We start from the raw sequence: 26,066 nt of genomic DNA on the forward strand, positions 1-26,066 counted from the left end.
GCTACACTGACTGGAACTAAGCAGGCACCTAGGAGCAGATTTAATATTTTGTCTGGATTCACATGAGTTCTAGGTGGGAATTATCCTCCTGTTTTGATGTTTTGATATTTGATACTAGCAATTTCAATGGAGTAGAAAATTTCTACAGAGAGATTGTTTGAATATTTACTTCAATCATGTTTGACACCTTTATTTGTCTCTAGCTGCTGCTTTTACTTTCTTTCTGGATTTTTCTCATGGGTGATTCTTCCTAGTCAGAGATCTCCCTGTGAATGGGATGCCATCACAACACTATTTAGCCAACTGATTTGGTATCATTGAGGGTATGAGGGCAATGTACATGAATGCCAGCACAATCCTATGCTGGTTTACCCAGAAATAAGTCCCACTGTGTCAAATGGGGCTTTCTCCCAGGAAAGTGTGCATAGGGATTACAGCCTAAGAGCCCAATCCTGTGATCGGCGGCAACACTCGCAAACGTGCCATAAGGCACGTTTGTGGGGCTCATCACCGGGCTCCCACCAGTGCTAGCCCAGCGCTGGCTGGTGCTGGGCTAGCGGCGGGTGGTGGCCCAGGTTATGCGGCTCAGCGGTCTCCCGGAGGCAGGGGCGTGGACGGGAGCGTTCCAAGGAGAGGGAGGCCGGCGGGGGCGAGGAGGAGGCATGCCAAGGGGCAGGCGGGAGGAGGATCCATGGAGCTGAGCTCCAAAGGATCCAGGGTGCCCTACACGAGCACCTTTACCGCCGACCTTTTGGTCAGCAAGGGCAAGGAGAATTGGAAGAAGCCTTTTGGTCAGCTGTAAAGTGAGTAGCACCATTGCGGGGCTGCTTACCTTACTCGGGGGAAGGAGACAAATGTCCCCTTCTCCCGAGGAGCCTCCCACAGTAGTGCAGGAGGCGCAGGATTCGGTGTCAGCCCTTTTTGGTGCCGCCGAGCCTGGGTGCTCTGGGCAGCTCAGGATTGGGCTGTAAGTGTACGTTTTTGCAAAGTGTGCTAAAAATACCCCTTCCCTTCTCAGTGTTTTAGACACTGCTGAAAATTCCTTGAGAATATTGGAAAGCATTGTTAGTGTCTTGCTTTGCTTGGAACCAGGGCATTTGAACCACTTCAGACATTTCAGTATCAAAAGTGCTTCCTTGTACGCAGAAGGTGTGAAAAGTAAAAATAGCCACATAAGAAAGTTGCACAGGTGCATATATTTTGGCATAGCAAAATGCCGTCCATAGCAAAAAGTCCTTTGTGCCAGCTCCCTGAGTGCCCTGGTCCAGCAGAGCACTCAGTTCTGTCACAGGGGGTGGGAGAGGGTGGAGGAAGGGAGGAATGGAGGCAGGGAGGGGCCATTTCTGGGCCACCAGGGAGCGGCCTGGTGGCAGATCGAGTTCGGGAGGGAGGCGGCACAAGCTGGATCCCAACCACCACCCCCTGGCCAGAGCGTTGTTTCTTGGGCTGCTTGGATTTGTGCCTGTAAAATCATGGGCGCAGATCCAAATAACCCCATAGGACTGACTGGAGCATGGCTCAGGGTAAGGGGACTGAAATCCTCTTACTCTGAGTTGCGCCCCAGGCCGCACCAAACCTGCACTGGTTAGGATTGGGCCCTGTATGTGACATTTATATTTTTTTTACAAAATTAGGAGCTGTGATGTTGGGACATGCAGAGAAACTGGCATGTAAGAGTTCTACGGCTCCATAAGCTTCATAGCGTATGGAGATGGAGAGAAAAATGTCTGGAGTCCCTCATGGGGGGGAGGGGGGATGTAGTCATGCACATTACAGAAACTACCAATTTTGCAACAAGTACCAGAACTTTTTCAAACATTTCTCCATCATGATGCCTAGAAACTTGCTTCAAGAAAGAAAAATGCAAGCATTGGGATTCTCAGGAATCCAAATTCTGTCCCAAATCCCAGTTCTGTACATGGAATTCATAATAACTTCAGATGTGAAATATTTAGGGATGAAAATGTTGAAACCTAGATTAATAACACGATTAGTCATTTGGCGAATGACTAGTCATTTGGGGATGAGATTAATAAAATGATTAATCATTTGGGGTGAATCTTGAATGATGACTGTAAAATTGTAGAACACCAGACTTTTTTCCTGGAGCACAACTGACACAACTTTTTCCTTTCTTCAGAATATTGTGTGCACTGGAAGACTGGAGTGGTATCCTGATCCGAGAGCTATTCATTGCATTCATTCCTGTGAGGTAAGCTTTATGAGTGTCTTCTTTCTAAAGCAGAGGTGTCAAACATGTTTGGATGGGAGACCGCCTGGGAATGCCGGGTGCTGTAGGCTTATACCATAGTCTTTCGAGACTGAAGGTTGCCAACCAAACATGTTTCATATAGTACAAATAGCACTGATCAAGCCTGCTGAGTAGTGATATCATTAAGCAGAAAGTGACATCAATAAATTGATGATGGTCAGAAATACACACTTTATTCTCACTTAGAAACTCATTAGTTGCAAATGACAGAAGAGAAAATGTGCAAATCTTGTTCATAATTTCAAGATATGAGACAGCCCAATTATCACACTGGAAGAGCCCAGTTAAAATGGGGCTGGAGAAGTTGCTTCTGAGAAGCTGCATCTGGCCTGAGGACCTTATGTTTGACACCTCTGACCTAGAGTTTGTGTTTAAGGCCATTGTGTTTACAGTACCATTGTTGTCTTAACCTTTGTCAGTAACATACCATGTTGACAATATTCTGAAGTGATGTCCAGAAACAGTCCCTCTCTGGACAAAAGACCACTGAATGTTTATATTATGGCCAGATTAAAACCAGCAGTAAAACTCAGCATCTGAATTAGGTCCACTCCATTACAGATTATACTTTTTAGGTCTGATGCAAACATAATGTTCTCAGTCTCTAATTGTGACTAAGAGATCAAAATGAGCCAGCCTCAGGAACATTTACTTCCAGTCCTTCTGCATTTGGTAATGCAATTCTTTCCATGTGACTTTAACACAAATAAGAGTTATGTCTGCCTTGATGTTAACCATGGTTAACGGTAGCTAGAGTTCCATTGTAACCAAGTTTTGAAGCTAGTTGCAGATGTGGTGGACAGGATGTTGGTGTAAAGTTTTGTTATGGGCAGTGATGTTATAACCCTTAAGCATAATGGCCATTAATGGAAGGGCAGAGATTATTCATGTTGTGAAGAAGGGAACTCTTTCCCATAGTTACAAGATGGCAGGGTTGCCATCTTCTATTAGACCATAGACATAGGGGACTACTACTTTTATAATCTAAAAGGATTATAAAATCCTTTTAGATCCTATGGGATGAGGATAGGGAGTTTAGAGAACAAGAAAATTACAGAGTAGTAATTAGAACTGGAAGCATGATGGGAAGCATGATGGGAAGCATGATGGGAAGCATGATGGGACCCATCCAGCAAAATGAGAGGCTGTGGGGATAAAGGTCTAAATAAGCAACCCTTCTTGGGGAACCCCATATACAGGTGCTTTTATGCAAATGTTCAAAGTTTCCGTGGGAAGATGGGAGAAGTCGAATGTTTGGTGCCTAGGGAAAACATTGATATAACGGAAACCTGGTGGAATATGAAGAACCAGTGGGGTATCGCAATCTGAGGCTATCAACTCTATAGGAGGGACAGTGGGGTGTGTTGGAGGTGGGGTGGCCATCTTTGTCAAAAAAAAGGCATAGAATCTAGCAGAGTTAAGACTGAAGTGGGGGCTTCCTGCAGTGCTTCCGGGGGGGGGCCTCCTCAACATAATGGCATGTTTGTTACCTTACCTTGGGGCTGCACTGCAGCTGGGTCAGTGCTGGAAAGTTGGTTAGGATTGCGCCCTAAGTCAGATAGAGGTTAAAAGAGAGGATGTTTTAGACCTAGTTGACAAATTAAAGATCAATAAGTCACTAGGCCCAGGTGGCATCCACCTAAGAGTTATTAAGGAACTGAAGAATGAAGTTGCTGATCTCTTGACTAACATGTCCCTTAAAACGGCCACGGTATCATAGGATTGGAGGATAGCAAATGTCACACCAATCTTTAAAAAAGGGAGGAGAGGGGATCCGGGAAACTGCAGACTGGTCAGCCTAGCATCTGTTCCAGGTAAGATTGTAGAAAACCCCATTATAGATAAAATCTTAAAACACATAAAAAAACAAGTCTTGCTAAGGAAGAATCAGCACGGCTTCTGTAAGGGTAAGTCGTGCCTCACAAACCTTTTAGAATACTTTGACAAGGTCAACAGGCATGTGAATGCAGGAGAACCTGAAGATACTATATTTCTAGATTTTCAGAAGGTGTTTGACATGGTCCCTCACCAATGGAGAGAGGTGAAAAGCTGTGTGCCCAAGGTCTGATGTTTTTCAGCTTGTTCATAAATGACCTGGAGACAGGGATAAACAGTGAGGTGGCCAAGTTGGCAGATGACACTAAACTGTTCCAGGTGGTTAAGACCAGAAGGAATTGTGAAGAACTAGAAGGATCTCTCCAAACTGGGAGAATGGGCAGCAAAATAGCAGATGCATTTCAATGTACATAACTGTAAAGTAATGCATATTGGGGCAAAAATATCAAAACTTCACATATAGGCTAATAAGTTCTGTGCTGTCTGTGACAGATCAGGAGATTGATCTTGGGGTGGTGGTGGACAGCTCAATGAAAGTGTCAATCCAATGTGTGGCGGCAGTGAAGAAGGCCAATTCCTTGCCAGGGATCATTAAAAACGAGATTGAGAATAAAATGGCTAATATTATAATGCCATTGTACAAATCAATGGTATGGCTACACCTGGAATGTTGCGTTCAGTTCTGGTGACCACAACTCAAAAAGAACAGTGGAACTAGGGGAACTAGAAAAGGTACAGAAGAGAATGACCAAAATGATGACTGAGCTGGGGTAATGATTACTGAGCTGGGTTTCTTTTTTGTCTTATGAGGAAAGGCTATAGAGCTTGGGGCTCTTCAGTCTAGAAAAAAAGCGCCTGAAGGGTGACATGATTGAGTCATACAAAATTATGCCAGGGTTGGATAGAGGGATGCTCTTTCCCCTCTCACAGAACACCAGAACTAGGGGATATCCACTAAAACTGAGTGTCGGGAGTGTTAGACCAGACAAAAGAAAATATTTTTTTACCCAGCTTGTAATTAATTGTGGAATGCTTTGCTGCAGGACATGGTGTTGGTGTCTGACCTATATGTCTTTAAAAGGAGATAAAACAGATTTCTGGAGGAAAACTCCATCACAGCCATAATGGGTATTTGCAGTCTGAGATTAGCTGGTCGCTCATCATGAGGCCCAGTTAGGAATTTTTTTTTGGTCATCCAAATTGGCCGTGGATGAAATTTTTTTTTTTTTGCCTACTCCAGACTGGCAAGGGAGGGTAGGTTTCATATGTTAAAGATTGGTCACTTGTGCTGCCAGGCATCCCTGTAGCGGCTCCAACCCCTCCCTGCCAGCTTCTTACTTATTCCAAGATGAAACTCCCTTTTTCCCCTGAAGCTGGTCTGCCACCTTCCAAGGATTGTGTTGCACCTTCTTGACTGCCAGGCAGTGGCTGTCCCATCCAGAGACCAGTCCCTCCAATGAAAATTCACCTGTGCATGCTTGGAAACCATTGTCCTTCAGGGTCCTCTGCCATCTGTCAGCTTTCAGGGCAAAACTAATTTAGGGTTTAAAAAAAGCCTCAAGCCCCTCATTGGGGCGCCAAAACCGATGCCTTTGAACCCACCCAAAGGCAGTGTGAGATTTGTTCCCGGTGTGCAAGTATCCAAACTCTGAGGGATGGTGTAGCAGAGAACAGCTGTTTATTGCTGGTACCAAAGCAATTTGGAGGGCCTGAGGAGCAGGCAATTGGGTACCAAAGCAATTGGTACCTTTGGAGGGCCACTGGAGGCAGAGGCTTTCTAACACCTCTGGGGGGCACCTTTAAATCTCATTTCCAGTTTTCATCCGAAAACTAGAAGTGACTTAAAAGCCCTTAGAAGGTCTTCTCTCCAGTCCTCAGAAGGCCCCTGGATGAGATGGTGGGGTGGCAGTACCATCTCTGTGAGGGGGCAGGGCCGTAGCTAAAGGGGGCCAGGGGGCTTTGTCCCCCCGAGCTAGCAGTTTGCTGCCCTGGTATTTTTTCCAAACCTATCCTCTTTTTCAGCCTCTTGTCCTCCAAACGTGATTGAACGTCCCCCATTGTAGCTTCTGTTTCTGAGAGTTCAGCCCCTCCCTGCAGCCAGCCTCCTCCAAACAGATCTGGCTGCTTGGTAACCCAGCGTAGGGGCCAATCCTAGCGATCTGCTAGGCACAGCAATCTGCACATGGCACAGGAGCAATCTGCAACCTAGCGATCTGCACATGGCACAGGAGAGGAGGCATGAAGAAGCCTGCTGAGCAAAACATGCTCGCTCTGGTGCCCAGGAGCTGAGTGGCAGCAAGCATGTCCTGCCCAGTGCAGGGTCCTGGAGGCTGCTGCCTGCTAAGGTCCGGTCTGGCATCAGTTGGGGGTGAGTTGAAGCCCTTCTTGCAACTTTTTTGTGCACAGGAGGGAAGAGGGCTTGGTGCTTCAGATGGGGGGGGGAGAGAATTCATGAGTGTAGAGTGAATAAAGCAGGGTCCTGGAGGGCTCCTTGGAAGTTATGACCTCTGGTCACCCAGAGCACATGGAGAGCAGGGCTGGTTGAGAGCAGCTACAAGGAAGGTCAGGAGAGGTTTCTACTTGTACTGGCTGGAAAGGGTACAATTTCTTCTACTGTGGAACATGGTCGTTACTACAAAGGTATTGCTGCTGGGGGGGAGAAACATTTCTGTTGGAAGAAATCATGGTGAGGTTTTTGCCTTTTAGACAGAATTTGAAAATTAATGGCTGTTGTGTGGGGGCTGGTGAGACCCTTTTTCTGGTGAGAGAAAGCATGGAAAGTATTTGAGCTAAATAGAACCAAGAACTTAAGTGTGAAAAAGGTTCTAAGCAGGAGCGAATCCAGGGGAGCAATGGGTGCATGCCCCCCCAACTGTCCTGGCAGCAAGGAAGGGCACCTGCTGGAATGGAGAGCAAAATTGGGTGCCAAGGAGATTGGCTGGAATGGGAGCCAATGGGGAATGGGGTCTACCCAATCAGGAACCCAGGTCTACCCAAGCACGTAGGGTAGTTCAGGTGGGAGTTCAGGTCTACCCACCCAGCAAATAGCCACAGACGCTATAAGCTAAATCGGGACCCCGCCTGCTTGACCTGGGCTCTGAAGGTAATGCTCATGGCTCCCCCTCCCCCAGATACAGACAATGGATCCACACCTGGTTCTAAGGAGATTCAACTTTCAGAAAGATAGAAGAATTCAGTTCTACTAAGTAGATTCAATACATTCAAATCTTCTGTACTTTGCTTTTTAAAAGTAATGAATATTTTTTTAAAAACTAATGTTCCAATGGCTACTGAATTTGACTTGCATATCTTTCCTCTTGCTTTTATGTAAATAAATTTTATTTTAGTATGTATCAATGTAAGTAGCAATGTGTCATCAGTAAATGAAAGGCTTTCAATACAAGTAAACACTACCTGCATCATAGTTTTACTTTTGCAGGGATGCAAACCTGTGTATTGTGCTGGAGTGCAAAATGAAACATGCTATTTCTGTGTCGACAAATACATTTTACATTGCATAAAGAGATGCATTTATTCTATGCAAATTATTATTACATTGCTTTACAGGTAATGAGTGCATCTTTCAAAAATTCCTCAAAAATTTTTTCTCTTCATGAAATTTATGGGTCTTTGATGTTTCCCCATGCTTATCCTTTGATTTTGCACACCAGTATAGATACCCTGGGGGCTGGGGATAAGAATAGGCCCTCAGTTTGGCTGTACTAAACAGCCACCGGGTAGATGAGACTTGTCAAAATGTTTGTGTATTTATTTACTACTGTTTTTTATTTCTGTCTTTATTTATAAAATCTCAAGCTACTTCTTGTATTGTGCTTGAAACTAACAAACATTGATGTGGCTAAACAAGTGCACCCTACGCATGCACCTCAAGATAAGAAGTAGCTTGAGCTTTTGTAAAGAAAAGAGATAAAAACAGTAGTATCCACCTCAGAAGGAAGATAAGCAGGGATGCTTCCCCTCATCTCCCCCAAGCCTAAGCTAACTCAGAATTGACTCCCATTGTTGGCAATGGGGCTTACTCCCAGGTAAGAGTAGACAGAATTAGAGCCTAAGAGAGAAGTAAGAAGAGGGGAAGGGTGCACATCAGAGAAGCGGCTGGGGGAGCAGCACTCTCCTGGGTGCTTCCCCCCACATGCCAGGCTTGCCCTACCTCCCCCCACTCCTGACTGCTCTCTTGGCAGCCAGGCAACCAGGGATCCCCCCTCACCCCAGCAAAGATATAAAGAGAGGATGTGCTAGCCAGGGCAGGAAAGGATCGTGGCTTCCAGGCAATTTCAGAGAGGGAGAGAGGTTGTGATACAGAGGACGTGAATGGCAGTGGGCTGCTTTCAAGGCAGGCTCACAAGAGGAGAGCATGCGGGTCTGCCTCTACTCACCCAAGCCCTGTGTTCAGGTCTCCGCCTACACTCTCCAGCCCAGTCCAGCTGCAGGGGGGGAGCTGCTCTGTCTTGCAACCCCAAGGCAGCCCATCCCATCAAGGCAGCCAAGCTGACAAAGGTTGGTGGGGAGAAGCCTGGCTGGCTCGTCCACATCTCTCCCGGTCCTTCTTTGCCTGCAATCCAAGCCTGCACTTCACGATTGCCCTCCCTGAGGGAAGCCTCCAAGTGCAGAGGAAGGTCCAGCTGGAAGGCAGCAGCATGCTTTCTGGGGGAAAGCAGCATGCTGCTTTCTTTGCACAAGTGCAAGCCGCTCTCAGTTACGTCTCAATGCCGGGAAGCTTAAAATGGCGACGCCCAGGCTTTGCCCACTTCCAAAATGTCACCGCTTAGGTCTTTTGCCATCTTCCAAGATGGCTGCCGCCAACTTCTCGCGACCCACCAGAAATCGGATCGCAACCCACCAAGTGGGTCCTGACCCACAGTTTGAGAACCACTGCAATAGGGAAGTTTTCAAAATAGTTTTCAATATGTGCCTCCTACTCACCACATCTTCTTGGAAAGCCTGCTAATGAGTGCCTCAAAGGACAAAGCATTATCCAGGAAAATACCTACCAAGAAAAGATGATGTGACTGCCTTCAAGACCGGCAGAAAGAGACAGATCTTACCTATGGGCACAGTCCACTGGGACATTCCCCTGTAGTAATCACACTGAAATGAAAGGAAGAATGATTTGTTCCCAGTGTGCAAGTCTCTTCAGAATGAGTCTTCCTGATCCATAGTCTCCTAGCCATTACAGTACACCAGTTATCTTTATAATTCATTGGATTGGACTAGGCATTATCTATAACAATAATACACTCAGCTATCCCAGTAAGCCTCCTCTGTTCATTGGTTTTCCCCTTGTAAACTGCTTTTCAAAGTGATAAACCAGCTGGAAAATTCAGCTGGGGGGGGGAGTGGCCGGGATGAGGATTGCAAGGAGAAAGAAGCAAGCCGAAGAAAGGTGGAGCATCTCCTGCCCATTGCTTCATCTCAAAGTGCACTGATATCATGTGGTCCATCTCCCACAGTTATTCTACTCTCTATGAATTTTACAATTATGAGTTCTCACCATCTTTCTCCTCACTTGCTTTTCACCAAATAGATATTTGGCCTTCTACTTCTTCAAAGCCTAGTCTTGCTTGTTGTCAAACCCTCACTGAAACCAGGGCATCAGACCATAGTAATGGTTGCCCAGCCTACCTTATGGTGGGAAAGCTGGGGGCTGATATAACCCTCTCCCCACAAGCCTTCTGAGGCTCAAGTGCTAAGGGAAGCAGAAACAAGACAGCACTGTGTCTACAGGCAGAGCTACAACTCCTCAAAGTTTCTGAGACAAATGGGACAAATCCCTCTTTCCTCTCCCCTGACTTCACCACCTGGGGGTGCGACAATGCAGTAGCATCATCTGTTTAATGATAAAAGAATAACCATATGGAAGAAACAGATTATTCTGAAGGAGCCAAATATGGCAGCTCTGTCGTCCAACTAGTCCAAATGAGGCTGCTCAACAGGAAACCATTCCGTTTGCTCCTTTCAGGAGGAATTAATGAGAAAACTGTTGAGCAGTGTTGATAGGACGCGTGCTTTGAGTATGCATCTAATATTACTGATACATAATTTTGTATGTTATTATCTATGTAGAATATAAACATTAGAAAAATAGAATATTATCTATGTAGAATATACAGGGGGCTCTCATTAGCCGCGGGTTTCCATTCCCAGAACTCCTGCATATATGGAAAACCTCAGGTTTACAAACATGTGGTTTTTGCCCTCTCAACCTCTGGGGCTTCCCTGGGCCTCCCAGTGCCTTATGAGGTATTAAAAACATCACTTCCAGTTTTATCATAAAACCAGGAATAATTTTATTTTTAGGCATTCTGAGGCGTGCTGTGGGTGGTCGCATATGGCCTCTGTGGGGCTCAGAGAGCCTCTGGGTCCAGCCAAACCTGTGCCCCAGTCGAGCTCTGAGGGGGGGGAGGCCATTTGGCACCCATGGATACTGGAGATCAGTATCTCAACCCACATAATGCGGGTCCCCTGTACCATGTTTGAAGAAAAAGTTCTTGCGGCACTTTACATAGCAAAGAAAGTCCCCAAAGGGCTCAGTCAACACCTGAATATCAGTCTGAAGTACTGATTGTGTACTAAATAAGGCTGAGCAAAATATCTGTTCATCATGATCTTATTTCTCCATAAAATTCCTTTTTATGTGTGAGTTGAAACAACACCCCAGGGCATAGCAACACAACATAACAGTTTGGGGCCCCTACACTAGGGAATGTTCTTCCTATTATTCTAAGTCAATTTGGGATCAGCCCTTCTATCCACTCCTGCTGTTTCTTTACATGGATAGCATAGTATTTCTATGTTTGTTTGTTGTTGTTTTTTGTTGGCAACCTTCAGTCTCGAAAGACTATGGTATCGCGTTCTGAATGGTGGTTCTGGAACAGCGTCTAGTGTGGCTGAAAAGGCCGATTCGGGAGTGACAATCCCTTCCACACCGGGAGCAAGTGCAGTCTGTCCCTGGTCTGTCTCCCTGGCTATGGGCCTTCCTTCTTTGCCTCTTAGCCTCAGACTGTTGGCCAAGTGTCTCTTCAAACTGGGAAAGGCCATGCTGCACAGCCTGCCTCCAAGCAGGCCGCTCAGAGGCCAGGGTTTCCCACTTGTTGAGGTCCACTCCTGAGGCCTTCAGATCCCTCTTGCAGTATTTCTATGTAGGAAAACTATAATGTGCTAAGCCATCTCTGTTACCAACTAACTATAAACAGAGGAAACTGTCACAAAAGGCAGAGCGAATACCAACTGTTGTGTTCTGTCATAAACCCAAGCTTCCCAGAACCAAAGCCAGCCCCAGCCCACAGCAGAATTAAAAGGAGACACTGCTGCCCTCCAGAACAGCTGGTATCAACCACCATTGGTACCAGAAAACAGGGGTAGATGAACCATGATCTTGTCATGTGGTCTGGCAATTGTTAAGCTTTCCAGCATGAGGAATGGAGTCTCCTGCCCAGCACACTCTGTTCCATTCCTAACTCTGAGCTATTTTCTCACAATTGTGAAAAAAAAAACTCACTCCCTACCCACCCACCCACCGAGACTTATATGTACTTGCCAATATAGTCAACCTGAATTCTGCAAGCATAGATACAGTCAGTTCTCTTTATACACAAATTTGCTATCCATAAATTCACTTATCTGTAAGGGGCAGACCTGCTACCTACCCCTCGCTATCTGCTGCTCTGTTCTCAGTATCCGTGAATACTGCGTCAGTGCCTGATTGGCACAACTAGAGTAGAAAGGCAGGGGCAAGAGAGGTTACAGGAGGTGAAGAGGTGAAGAGGTTACAGGTGAAGAGACAATGGCATCCTCATGAGCAGAAGGAAGCTACAATGCCGTTAAGGGGTGAGAGAAAGAGTTGCCTTTATAGTGTACAACTATACACTAGAGGGGAGAGGGGGTTGCAGTAACAGCACCCAGCTAATTATACGAGTCTTTTTTTTATTTTTAAGAAAGTTGTCTGAATTGGGTCAATGTTCTGCATCCACTGGGCTCTGGTATTGGCCCATGGAAAATCTGACACATTTGTGTCTACTTCCAGACTTGCCCCACCATCTTGGGCACTATCTCAGGGACCTTCACAACCCTGGGGATGATGTCTCTGGACGGCTACCTGAGGGCAGTTCTGTGGCTGCGGCAAGCCCAAAGAAGGAGCCAAGAGACAGGTGGAGGAGGAGAATGGGTGAAGCAACTCCTCCTGCTGAACTCTGAGGCCTCGTTGTTGGGCCAGGAACCTTCAATGAGTTGAAGAATAGCCAGCAACGGAAGAGGAAGCATCAGATGTTGGAGATGTTGATGAGCCCTCATCACTTCAAGTTAAGACTTAGGTCCATAAAGATCATAGAGTTGAACCCCTGTTCCCCTGGAACCTAACCTGATTTTTCCCATTGGCTCAATAATTCAGTATCCACTAATCCACTAGATTTTCTTGGAACCTAACCCTAGTAGATAATAAGAACGGACTGTACATATTGCTTGGAGCAACTGAAAATCTACCCCCTCACCTCAGGAGCTGTGAGTGAAATGCATACAATACATATAAAAAAACAGAGAGGGAGAAATTATAACAGCAGCATCAGAAAGGAAGAAAATTTGAAGAACGCCACTTCATCTGACCTGAAACTAATATATTTCCAATGTTCACTACGAACCACCAAGGCACACATCTCTTATGTGAATATTTACATGCATAAACTGACCTCCTGCATGTACATACACAAAACTGTTATTGATTTGGATGTTAAAATGTCTAATGAAGCCCCAGAGCAGTGGCACATGTGTTGAGTGGCACAGCACTGAGCCCAATTCTAAGGTTACTATCTCTCTCGGGCTTTTGTATATATGGGGCAGTGTTTCTCAAAGTGTGCTCCTAGGGCTCCCTGAGAAACCTGCACAAGCACACAGTCAGAGGTTCCATAAGCACACAATAACTGGTATGCTTGTTTGTCTCTCTTCTCCCCCACCCTGAGGCTCTCCTTTCTCATTCCCCTCCGCTTCCAGTTCATCACCAGAATTCATCTCTCCAGCTCACTATGGTAAAGGGTGGAGGCCAGGGCAGGGAAAGTGGAATGTTACTGGACCTTTGCCTCTTTTGCTTACTAGCCGTGCCTATAAGCTAAAATGTGTATAAAAAGTGTCTGAGTCCAGTTATACTCTGCATATGATCTGAGGCAATATCCTCCTTATGGAGGGCCTTATACAAGGGACGAGGAAGGCAGCGGGGGGAGGAAAGTGCTACCACATGCATGCCACTTGGGACGTGCCACTTGGGACAGGTTTATAGTGGCACTTCTGGGATCCCAGTGTTGCCTTCATCTTCAAAAGTCTCTTCAAGGTACATTAAGACATGTACCAGTGTTGGGGTTTTGGCACTGGGTTTTGACCCAGTGTTTGGGTCTGTGGTCTTTTTTTGCATTTTCTTTTGTGCTTTTCCAGGTTTATTTCTTGTATCACCTATCTCAAGAAAGAGAGAGTGAATAAAGGGATAAAATGGAATTTTAGGATAAAATGAAAGGCATTCTGCAACTGCCAAGCCTAGAAAAATATTGAATCCAAACAGTGAATTCCTCCCACAGTCTGCATTCAGTCAAAAGCAACCAAGAAAAGTTGGGCCTCACCAGCTTGCATACATGCACATGTGTGTGAGTGAGTGAGAGATGTGCATAATTTTAGAAACCCACAACCAAGGAATTCCCTGTATTTTCCATCCTTTCTCTCTTAATTGCACCTAATCTTTCCTTAGTTTCCTCTTTCTCAGTCCTTTTTTTGTTTTGTATTTATAATAATAAATGATAAAGAATAGAAAAAACACAATGAAAGAAAAAGAAAAGAAAAAAAGAAACACAATCCTATCCATATCTATTTAGAAGTAAGCTGCATTTAGTTCAGTGGGACTTACTCCCTGGAAGGTGTGAATTGCACCTTGTGAATTTAGAATTGCAGCATAAAGATACATTACATCTTTACATTAAAAAGAATACAAAAAAAACAAAGAATACCTCTAATAATGTAGTACAAGCGAAGTCAAATATTCTGATTTCAGAATATTTGTGTCAATAATCTAGATTTCTACCCAACTGTCCCTTTTATCCAACTGTTCCTTTTATCTTCTCATTATAAGTATTCTACTTCAAATTATATTAATGTTCTCTACCCCTTTCAATCTAATCTAGAAATCCACAACTCATTAACTCATTGTTCTCTCTCTCATGAAGGAAGTCCATATTTGGTCTCCAGTTTTGAAATAAAATTTTTCTGTTGATTTCTTTTTAAGCAAAGTTGTCAGTTTATCCATTTCTGCAAAGTCTGTAACTTTCATCCACCATTCTTCAGTCAACAGAATACAGTTCTTCAGTCAACAGTTTCCCAATATTGCACATAAAGTCTTCTAACTTCTAATCATATACAAAAAAAATACAGTTTCAAATCTTTTTTCTAGCATACCCAACAAAAAGACTTCAGCTTTCATTTGCAAGTTTGTTTTTGAAATGAGCTATATCTGTTTCCAAATTTCCTTTACCTGTACTGTACTTTACCTGTACTTGTACTGTGCCTTTCTGTCAGCCACCTTGCCTCTGGGCTTTTTGGCCCATAGCTTCTCTAACTCCTGGAACTTCTTTTGACAACCTGCCCTGCAAAGCTACTCTGTTCTCTAATGGCCGTAAAGTTTCAATCCTCGCTAAACAGACAACGTTCCTTCCCCTCAAAGAAGCTGAGCTATGAACATTATGATAAACAGTGTTTACAAATGTTCCAACTCTGTTTCAGTGGATTTGCTACATAGAACATCTTGTTAAACTAGATTTTTGTTTGCATGTCAGTTTGCATATAAGTCACTTTGTGGCATGTGAACCACCTGAAAAAAGCAGAAACCCATTCTCATTCAGTTTCCAACAACTTCTTTCTTCTTTGCCTGGAGGCATTTCTCACTTATTGCAGGCAAATAGGCTGTCTACAAGCTTGGGATGTCCCATGTCTGTTTGAGGCCATTTTGTTTAATAAAATAGTTTGATTTTAGACCCTAGGTCAGACTGGAAAGTGGGGAACAGGAGAACAAGCTATGGTTTCCGCATACCCAGACTGATAGTTTGAAGTTGGGAATTGTGATAGCAAATGATGTAACTGTAGAAAGATGCAGGTTCAAACAGTTTGAGACAGCTGTTGCCAATTATTATGGAAAAGAGTAAAAACCCCACTGACTCCAGAAAGAGTGTGCTCTTCTTCACCTGGCTTGCTTGAAACTCCAGCAGCCAAAAATAAACTTGACAGTGTTTACTTGACACATTAGCTCGTAGCTAATAGTAGCTCGTCCACTAAAGTCTTTGCTCTGTACTCATGGCATTTGGGAGTTAATTGTGCTTTTATTTTGAAAACAAGTTCTAATTAACCCTGTGTTACAATTTGAAGCATGAACCATAGAGTGGTTCACATTGTGGGAGTTGGGTGTGAACTGTGGTTTTCAGCAAACTGGAGTGTAGCTCTCTCTTGTGGGCTTTCTTACCAAAAGAGCCTGGTTTAGTTGTTTAGGGGAATTAGTACACCTGGTCTATTGGAACACTGGGACCTGAGACTGGATGCAAACCAGCATTCTGCAGAAATTCCCTTTACTTAAAGAAGAGGCTGAGAGAAATATTCCAATAAATGATTTCAGTAGACAACCTTCAGTCTCAAAAGACTATGGTATCACACTCTGAATGGTGGTTCTGGAACAACGTCTAGTGTGGCTGAAAAGGCTGATTCGGGAGTGACAATCCCTTCCGCACCAGGAGCAAGTGAAGTCTGTCCCTGGTCTGTCTCCCTGGCTATGGGCCTTCCTTCTTTGTCTCTTTGCCTCAGTCTGTTGGCCAAGTGCCTCTTCAAACTGGGAAAGGCCATGCTGCACTGCCTGCCTCCAAGTGGGACGCTCAGAGGCCCGCTTCTTGTATAGACAACTGTCAATATATGGGAGCCATGATGGTGTGGTGGTTTAGGAGTTGGACTTATTCCAGGAAGATCCAGGTTCAAATCCCTGCTCAGCCATGAAGCTTCCTGGGTGGCCGCTCAGAGGCCAGGGTTTCCCACTTGTTGAGGTCCACTCCTAAGGCCTTCAGATCCCTCTTGCAGATGTCCGTGTATCATATCTGTGGTCGCTTTCCTTGCACGAGTTCTCCATAGAGGAGATCCTTTGGGATCCGGCCATCATCCATTCTCACGACATGACTGAGCCAACGCAGGCATCTCTGTTTCAGCAGTGCATACATGCTAGGGATTCCAGCACGTTCCAGGATTGTGTTGTTTGGAACTTTGTCCTGCCAGGTGATGCCGAGAATGCATCACTAAATGATTACACCTTTATTAAAAGGGACACAAAATAGATATCCAAAAAAAAATCAGTACAGGACTATTGTAGTGCGTCCTATAGTGGTGAGTGCAGTGTCGTGAGAGTGTATTTCGTGCATCCGAAGCAATCAGAAAGAGGAAAGATGTTAGGGATCCCTGCTCTGCCAACCCCAGCTGCTAGCTAAAGATGGGGAGAGAAGGGAACAAGTTGAAAGTGCAAGGCATAGCTACCTGTCTGGACGTCTGGTCTGTTGTGAGCAGCAGTTTCTGCAAGCAGCGTGTGTGGACACCCCGGAGAGTGACCCCGTTTTTGGGCACTCAGGAGTGACCCCTGTGTTTGAGCACTATTGAGTGACTATTGTGTTTGAGTGACTATTTGCTAGTCAAACCCTCTTAGTATTTAAGGATATTGAAAAGTTGCTTATGTGTTTGGGGAATAAATGTGTAACTTAGGGTGTTTGCTTTTAATGTATCAATAGGTAACTAGGGTATGAATGAAGGGAATTCCTCTTAATCAGCCAGGATGCAGGTAAACAGGGCTAGCAGGTTCAGCTAAAATGCATATTAGCTCTTTGGTGCCAGAGGATGTCTAGCAACTTTACGTGAGGTTTACCTAAGTTAATGCAAAATACAGCTATAATCCAACGTTTTGGTGCAAAATACAGAAGTTACTGGGATTGCATTCAGGAAAGCACAAAGATACAATGGAAAACCTTCTGACAGGATTACTTACTGAGTTTCCTTCCAGGATGTGTGATTGTGGGAGGGAATATACAACCAAGAGTCTGAGCTTGACCAAACTGGGAATGAGGCCTGTAAGCCAGTGTTTTCTGGGAGAATAGTTCATTTTTGCCTGCTGGCATATGAAGGCCTTTTCTTGATATCACAGTAGCATAACCAGAAATACAATAAAAAATGGGGGGATTTTCCGTAACAGCTTTAGGTTCCTATAAACATTTGGTCCAATTAGCCGGTCTATATTTTTCTCTCTCATTTTCATTTATTTTTCCCCCAGGATAATTTTTAGCATGAGCTGTCATGTTTCCCCCAGAGTTGTCATAGGAGCCTGTGTTTGTTTCGGCTTGGGTATATTTTTGGCAGCTTGGGGTAGGGGAGTAATTAGCAGTCATATGTATATATAATGAGAACACACCCTCTTCTGCCTGCCCCAGTATCACCTCTCCACAGATGGGGATCTGGAAGTCATTTTAAACTTCTGAGGCAACGGGCAACTGTTTGCAATAATTATATGGAAACTAAATAAAAAGGAGATTTTTGGTTTGCCCAGTGAGTCATGATAGGAATGGGGGGAAAACTTCCTGCCAAATGGAATTCTGAAGGACAACAATAACGAAATAGCCCTAGATAATTCCTCTTGAGTTTGTTCAGTATCAGTTTGTTCCTTCCCTGTTGTGCTTTGGTGAATGCTGTTCCTTCCCACTCAGTGTCTATTTTGTATTAGCAGGTAAAGCACATCCAAATCACCCCTTCACAAGTTCTGTTAAAGCTATTAAGGTTTTCTTAAAACCATTATGAACTACGAGGATCACTACTCGTAGGATGGCCTGGTATCCTTTTTGTTCTGCAACTTGCTTTTGCTAGTGGAACTGTGGTCTAGGATGAGATATGTCGGATGCCATGATCTTTAACTGATTGGAGTCCACTCCACTCTAACCTCCAGTATCATTACAAGGCATTTGGCACATATACATTCATTTGTGGTTGAAGTTGAAGTTCACACACCTTGGAATTCACACCTTGGAATAAACTTTGGAATTGAGGTGTGACAGTCATGTTTCTAATGTTGATTTTACTGTACTGTACTGTACTGGAATGTATGGTGACCCCCAGGGTAGTGAGACTACTCACTACTCAGACTTGAGTCACAAAAACGTGCATTTTTCAGTGACTCATTGACTTGTGAGTCACACGCATGGAAGACTCTGAAAAACACTCTAGTCAGGGGCTCCTCATCCCTCTGCGTGCAGACTCCAGGCAGGGAAGGGTTAATGTTTTCCTCTTGCAGTGGAGGGGGGAGACAGGAGTGGGCTTTTCCCCCATCTCTGATAGCAAGGAAGGAACGGATGATCATTGGATGCAGAAGTCCAATTATTCTTGCTTTATGATTGACTGGAGAAGCCCAGGGAGTTTGTAGTGATCATGCTTACCAACCACATGGCATGGCTGCTGTAAGCGCCATTGTTACTTGGGAGGAGGGAGCCTCATTGAATGACTGGCTGCAGTGGGACTACTTCTGATAGTGGGACTACTTATGCAAAGGATTGGGTTGTCCTGGTACTGGTTGTTACAGGTTGCTGCACATGACCCTCCTCTCTTTTGCAGCTTCTGTCTCCATTTTCATGCAGTCCCTCCCACCCCCTCTCAGCCTCCTTACAGATGGGACAGTGGAGCAAGGGAGTCTTTAATGTAAACTCCCATACCTCTCTCTGAGAGAGTCAGGCAGCAGCCCCATTTTTTCCACGGTGGGCTTTTTAAGAGGGGGGGAGCTCAACTTGAGTCCTTTAGAGTCGTGAAAGGGTGACTTGGAAACTCAGAAAGTGCCCTCGTTATGACTTTGTTGAGTCAAGTCACGAGGGGCGGTGACTCAACTCAAGTCAAACCCCACTGGATTTTCTCAATCCTGGCAACCCTTAAATAAGCGAGTAGACAAACATAAGCAATTCTCTCTCTTGTGCTCTTGCTGGAAGCCAGCATGGAAACAGAAAATGCCTTCTTGTTGAACTGGAGTTCTGAATGTAAAATGAACTTGACCTTTTGTCATTTATAAAGTGAGATATTTTATATCTCATTTATAAAGTGAGGTATTTTAAATGGACATTAAATAACACATCAGTTTTTTTAATTAGTTCAGTTGTATGTGCTTGTGGTCGTTTGGCCCTCTGTTTCTATAGTTCATGTGTAGTTTCATGCTCAAATATGTGCAAATTAATATTTGCTGATTGATAATATAATATAGTGCTTTTGTATATTTATGTTGATTCTCATTATTGTGGAAAGTTTCAGTACAACTGACTTGAGGAATGTCTTCTTTTAGTCTATGAAAATCTGATGCCACAATCAATTGCTTTCAGCATATTTTATTGTTTTGAATTTCACAGCATCCCCCTCTTCAGGCAGTTTCCATTCACTGAAAACTTGTTTCTATCTCTTTACAGCCTTTTGAAGCTGATGGCTGGTGTGATACCATCAACAACCGAGCTTATTGTCAATATGATGGGGGTGACTGTTGTTCCTCTACAGTCTCCTCCAGGAAGGTAGGTGAGATACTGGCTAACCACTGTAATACTTGTGCCAGTGTAATTGGGGGGATGCTGACGTCATTAAAAAGTTAGAGGTCATAGAGGTTTCCAGACCCAGGGGAGAAGGGGAGTTGTGTGAGTGCAGGAAGCATTGTTCACACTCTGATTGGTCTCACTTGTTCTAATGCTTCCAATGCTGATTGTAAGCTCACTGCCCCCAACTGAGAACCCCCCCCACAACCTGCCAATAGAATTGTGAAGCTGTGAAGCTGAAGTTCAGTCCATCCCAATTGAGATAAAACATTATTCTTTCATCACTTTGCACTTGGCAGCATTGACTTTCACCTGTTTTTGCTGATCTGAAATCTTTACATAATGTTTTAGCTAGTTTGGATGTGTTTTGGAATAAACTACACTGCTGCTGGGTGATGAAGTCATCCATTACAAATGGATCCCGGAAGGGTAACTATGAAGGAACAGGAGAGGAAGTGCTTAAGCAGCAGTAAAAGGGATCTAACTGCTATGTTTATACACAAGGAAAACCAGCAACAGCTATGGAGCAAAAAAAACAAAACTTTAATTTTGTTTTTTTGAACACATTTTGAACCTTCTTTTTCAAAGACAAAATTGCTTCACAAATAAGAAAGACAGTTGGAGCTGCTTATCTATTTGATAGAGATCAAATTTTTATTTTAAGATCTTCAATTTTGTTCAAATTAAGGTAAAAGAGATCGTATAAACTGCAGAAATGGATTACAAAACTAGCCACTGACTAAAAATTGTATTCTGAAAATTGTACTGTGTTGAACTCCTCCAATAGGCTTCATCAAATCCGGTGATCCTCCTCACCTGTGGTATGGGGAGGGGCTCTCTGATGAGTGAAAAATTCCTCACTGCTGCTACTGGATGGGAGTTGCAAACATCAGAACTAGGTTGCAAACATAGTTCAACTAGGTTGCAAACATCAGAACTAGGGGTGGGTGGGATCTTGCAGAAGCCTAGCCAGAGGAAAAGAGAAACCACCTCTTCTTCACATACAGTTTGTGGAGGGAAAGGAGTTTGGGCTTTTCTTTCTCAGCAGGACTGCTTTTGCTCCCTTTACATGAGTGCACACATTTATTTGAGGGCACCATTTATGTTGGTTTTCATATCCAGATTTGAGCACCAAGATTCTCATGTATTCTCATACAATTCTCTCTCTGTCTTGCTCTTGCTGCCTCGCCAGCACGGTAACAGAAAATCAATCACACGGCTGCTTCCAGGATGTGTGAGCAAGTTTAATGAATGGTGGTCCTCCTTTCCATTTGATCAGGCAATCCTAATCTCACCCTCTCCACTTCCTTGCTAAATGTGTATATGTACATATATACATAAAAAGCATAAAGGCAAGTGAGTAAAATATTTTGCTAGAAAGCCATATGCATAGCAAGGTTTGTCTTGTGGATGGGATCATGGGAATTTGTCTGTGTTGGGCTCTGTACATCCCAAAAATTAGGTGCCCTGTTGGCAGTTTCACAAAGTATGGCTTAGTTCATACAGGTGAGGCTTCTGTATCTGGTGCCTGTTTGGCACCCAAAAATTTGACACTGCAGATGCTGGAGGGTCCACCTGACATCAGATGTGATCAGAAATTCCTTCTTTCAGAGGCTTTATCCAAAACTTTTCCTAAACTGGTAGTATCTTTCCTACACCTCTGGTAAGGCTTTCTGAGCATGACTGGAAGGCATGACTGGAAGGTGCTTCTGATCATGACCTTAAGTGGCTTGTTTCTTGAATGCCCAAACACTAGACAGTGCCTGCTTGTACTGGAATAGGAATAGAGTGAGTCCAGCAAGATGCCCCAGAATCATTGTGCTGGGATTCTGTGGCAAAGATGCAGATCATTAACACATCAGTCAATGTGAAAAGGGTTCTGAGAAGGTAGAATGGTGGAAAACACCCAGGATGGGAGAATACCCCCCTCCGAATTTTCATGCTTCTACACTAAAGTGATTGAAAGTGATCTACACTAAAGTGATCTACACTAAAGCCTATTGAAAGTGATTGTTTTGAACTTCTTAAATTCTTTTTTGAAAGTGTGGCTTGGGTGCTATTGTTTTGTGTCTGGTACCTGGCTGACCTCTTTTGAGTTAGAACTCCAGCTTGTTCTTCCATTTTTATCATCTTCTCTTGCCCCGGGTTCCTACGCCATATCTGATTTTTGTACAAAAGATCTTGAGGCAGACAACCTTCATTCAAAAAATGTGTGAGTCTGGTTCTTTTTTCTTGTGAATCATGTTTGCATGATTGCAATGCAAGAAATATTGAATCATGTTTCCTTTCATCACTTTCATCATTCAAAAAAAAAAAAAGAAAAAGTAAAGGGCTATAGATCTTGGACTTTTGCACCTCAGATGGAGGTCACTTAGATGGAGGTCATTAGTAGGTCATCACCTTTGTCACCTTAAAGATGGAGTGGAGGGTAAAATGAGGTGGGGGTGCAGAAGCACAGTGGCCAAACCAAACAGGTGAAAAGGGATCAGGAATCTCATTCCATCCCTGTAGAGAAAATCACTACAAAATTCCCAATCAACCCCTTCTGTTTATTTGAACTAAACAAAGACAAAAACAGATTTTGTCTCAGAGGCCAAATAACCCACAGGGCCCATTTCATTGGATCAAATTGAAAACATCTAGAAAACTTCCAGGAAAAACAGCAAATACTTGGTATGCTCTGTCTGGTTTGTACAAAGTTCTAGGCAGAGGGAGGGAGGCATTCCAGAGCCTCCCTGGAAGTTTCAGAGGAACTGAAATGTTTGATGGCGTCAAGAGCTGTTCCCTTGTGGTGTTCCACCTATAATGAATAGGGAACTTACCAAATGGGTAAGTTGGCATGACTTCTTTGTAAGTGCCTCTTCTGAGGTATTATGAAGCTGCCTAAGACTGAACTAAACAGACTGAACTAGGGGGTGCACCTAGCCCAATATAGCTGGCAGTACTTCTGCATGACAGAGGCCTTTCCTAGCTGTGGAATCAAAGGAGCTTGGAACTGGCTATAATGTCAACTGTGTGCTATAATGTCAACTTCTGCATGTCAACTGTATGATCTAGTTCTGGATTGTGGGCCGTTCTTGAGCAAGCCGTCACAAGAGTCAGGGAGTATGACCAAATCCACTCTGGTCTGTGCTGATGTGATGGCAGGGTTGAAACTATTCTTGTTTCTTGACCAAGGATTCCACAAGCTCCTTCTTCTTATCCTGCCATAACCTTTACTCTCACTTGCCAGGTGGATCCTCCCAAACATGTAGCAAGTTTCCTTGCCAAATTTTCCTGAAACCATCTATCACTGTAGGGGAAATTCTCCACATGATCCATTGATCATTGGATCCTTGGCAAGTGACACTAGACAAGGGGAGGGGAGTCCTCCACAAGGAAAAAATTGTGCTTTTTTGCAAATGCCCAAAGTTTCCAAACAAAGATGGGGGAACTGAAATGTTTGATGGCTAGAGAAAGCATTGATAATAGTGGGTATAAAGGAAACATGGTGGATAAGAATTACTGGGATACCAACTCTATAGGAGAAACAGGGAGGGGAGGTGTTGTGGCCATCCAATGGGTAGATCCAGCAAAGGACTCCAGCATAGAATCGCTGTGGGTTAAATAACTAGGCTCGAGGAGTGATGTAATACTGGGGGCATGCTATCATCCTCTGGACCAAAAATCTGACTGGGACCTTAAAATAAGAAAACAGATGAGGGAGGCATTGAGGAGATGTTGTTGTAATCCTGGGGGACTTCAATTCAACTGGGTCGACTTCAAATCCTGGGGGACTTCATATCAACTGGGTCGATTTGTGCTCTGGTCATGAAAGAGAGACCGAATTTCTTGACTTGCTAAATGACTGTGCCTTAGAGCAGCTAGTCATGGAGCCCACCAGAGAACAGGTGACTCTGGATTTAATATAGTCAGAATCTGGTTAGAGATATAAATGTTACCGAGCCATTGGGGAACAGTGACCAAGTTGCAATCTGTCTTGCCACGCATGTCAGTGCCAAGCAAATCTGAAACAAAAACCCTTGACTTCCAAAGGGCAGACTTCCCCCAAAGGCTAGTCAGAAAGAAGTTGAAAGGGAAGGAGTCCAATCTCTCCAGAGCGCATGGAGGCTGTTTAAAACAGCAGTAATAGAGGCCTAGCAGAAGTGTATATTACAAAGGAAGAAGGGCTCAACTAAGTCCAGGAAGGTACCAACATGGCTAATGAGGAAAGATAGAGAGGCTCTGAAAGGTAAGGAAGCTTCCTTCCGTAAATGGAAATCTTGCCCTAATGAGGAGAATAAAAAGCTTTATTTTTTATTTAAAAGCTTTTATACAGCCAAGAAAGACTTTGAAGAGCATATAGCCAGCAGTATTAAGGAACTAATAAAAGCTTCTTCATCTATGTTAGAAACAGGAAACCTGCCAGAGAAGCGGTTGGCCCCCTGGACAGTGAGGGAGGGAAAGGGAGACTTGGAGATGGCAGATAAATTAAATGAGTTCTTTGCATCTGTCTTCACTGAACTACCTGTTCACTGCATCTGGCTCCCCTCCTGAAGTAGCAGTACCCTAACCTACCCTGGAGCAGGCAGGACTGTGTTGCATCCAAGGCAGGATTGGGGCTGTAAGTGGCTCAACCCGGGCAAAGGGAATTGCTTCCCTTACCCTGGGGAAAGCGGCAGCAGCCATCTCAAGAGGTAGCACAAATCCAAGCAGCCCTGACTGCCCGGGAACTGGGTTAGGATCCAGCATAACCACTGGATCCTGACCCAGCCTCCCAATCCCCTCCCCCACCCTCCCTTCTTGTGTGCTCCCTGAGGCATCTGGTGGGCCACTGTGACATACAGGAAGCCTGATCCATAAGGCTTCTTATGTTCTTATGTGCTGTAACATTAAGAAGCAACAGATATCATTTTAGAGGAAAATGCTTTTGGAATCACCGCTGGCTTTCTCTATTCATTTATTTTATTTTATTTATTTATGGCATTTATACTCCACCTTTCTTCCCGAGGGAACTCATGGCGACTTACAAAAGGGCAAGTACAAAAAAGGGCAGGTACAAAAAGTAAAAACACAGTTACAACAACCATACTCTGCCCTTCATTTTGAGATGCCTAGTGATGCTAGATGTTTGCTGTTTCACAGCTGGTATGCAAATTCTCATCACTCATCATGGATGTGGATTGACAAGAGCTGTAGCCACAGAGGAAAGACAGATAACCTGTTGACAAATGAACTTAGCACAGCATGCAGGTTACCTCTTGATAAGCCAACCTCTATCACCCTGCTCAAGTGCTGATGAGGAATATAATGGTCTTCTGCTTCCATGGATTGCTAATCGGGTGCAGACCTACATTAAAATTCCCCTCACTACTTGGTTGGACAATATAGCTATCCAGCTTACAAAGTGGTTCTATGCATGTCATAGTAAGTTACCTCTTGGTAAATGGTAAGCTCTTTTTACCCTGTGTGTACATGAGACTGATTGTGGGTTCCCTCCATCTTTCTGTTCCTGCAACAAGGAGAACCATCAGAATTTTCAAAAGGTAGAGAGTTTGGCTGACAAGCTCACAGGGTGAGATAACCCAGGCCCTAAGTTAATCTCTGCCTTCCACATGAGGCAGGTGAAACCCTTTCTTGTTAAGCCAGCTTTGGGGATGTGAACTACAGGAGGCACCCTCTGTAACTGCAGATCTGGTATCCACTGTTTCACTTATCCGTGGATCTGGGGGGCCCACCCTGTACATATCTTTGTTTTCCATTAGAAGCAATTGAAACACTGGTGTTTCTTGTCAACAAAGGACCATTCTTGCTTAACTGAAGAACATGTGCAGGCTACTGGCCTGCATGCTACAGGGAGGAGACTAACTGAACATTAACAGGAATCAGGACAGTTCTTGCTTTAGAGGAAGTTAAGCAAGAATGTTCCTTTGTTGACAAGAAACATTGGTGCTTCAATTGCTTCTAAGGAAAACAAAGGTAATGGGCGTGGGGGGTTTGCTATTTATATCGGGGAACCATATCTGCAGTTTCTGAAACAGAACCCATACAGATACGGGGGATGGGGGATGGACGGACACAGGACACCTATAGTTTGGTTTCATGTTTTGTTGTTGGAAGTTTTTTTAATTGTTGTCCATCACCTTGGAAAGATTTTTGGAGGAAAAAATGTGATTGATAGATTGTTCAAATACGTAACAGAGAAATTGAATGAGTGATGGGATGAGAGGTGGGGAGTCCTTCATTAGCTTACAGTTCCCCTAAACACCCCTATTATCACATCCCTTCAGGTGGTCTTATTTCCAAATGGCTGTGACCAGGACGAGTGCACATGCCGGGACCCAGCAGCAGAAGAGAATCAGTGA

At 44.2% G+C, this 26,066-nt stretch overlaps 1 protein-coding gene across 1 annotated transcript in view; it reads left to right on the plus strand.

Moving 5' to 3' along the window:
• PAPPA2 (pappalysin 2) overlaps positions 1 to 26,066 on the plus strand; it is a 188,695-nt gene extending 162,629 nt beyond the window's left edge. The window contains exons 21-23 of the mRNA XM_066624530.1: positions 2,141 to 2,212; positions 19,606 to 19,704; positions 25,992 to 26,066. Of these exons, the coding sequence (XP_066480627.1) occupies positions 2,141 to 2,212; positions 19,606 to 19,704; positions 25,992 to 26,066 (246 nt within the window). The remainder of the gene's footprint in view (positions 1 to 2,140; positions 2,213 to 19,605; positions 19,705 to 25,991) is intronic.

Source organism: Tiliqua scincoides, chromosome 4 (assembly GCF_035046505.1).
Source record: "Tiliqua scincoides isolate rTilSci1 chromosome 4, rTilSci1.hap2, whole genome shotgun sequence".
NCBI classification, from domain to species: Eukaryota; Metazoa; Chordata; class Lepidosauria; order Squamata; family Scincidae; genus Tiliqua; species Tiliqua scincoides.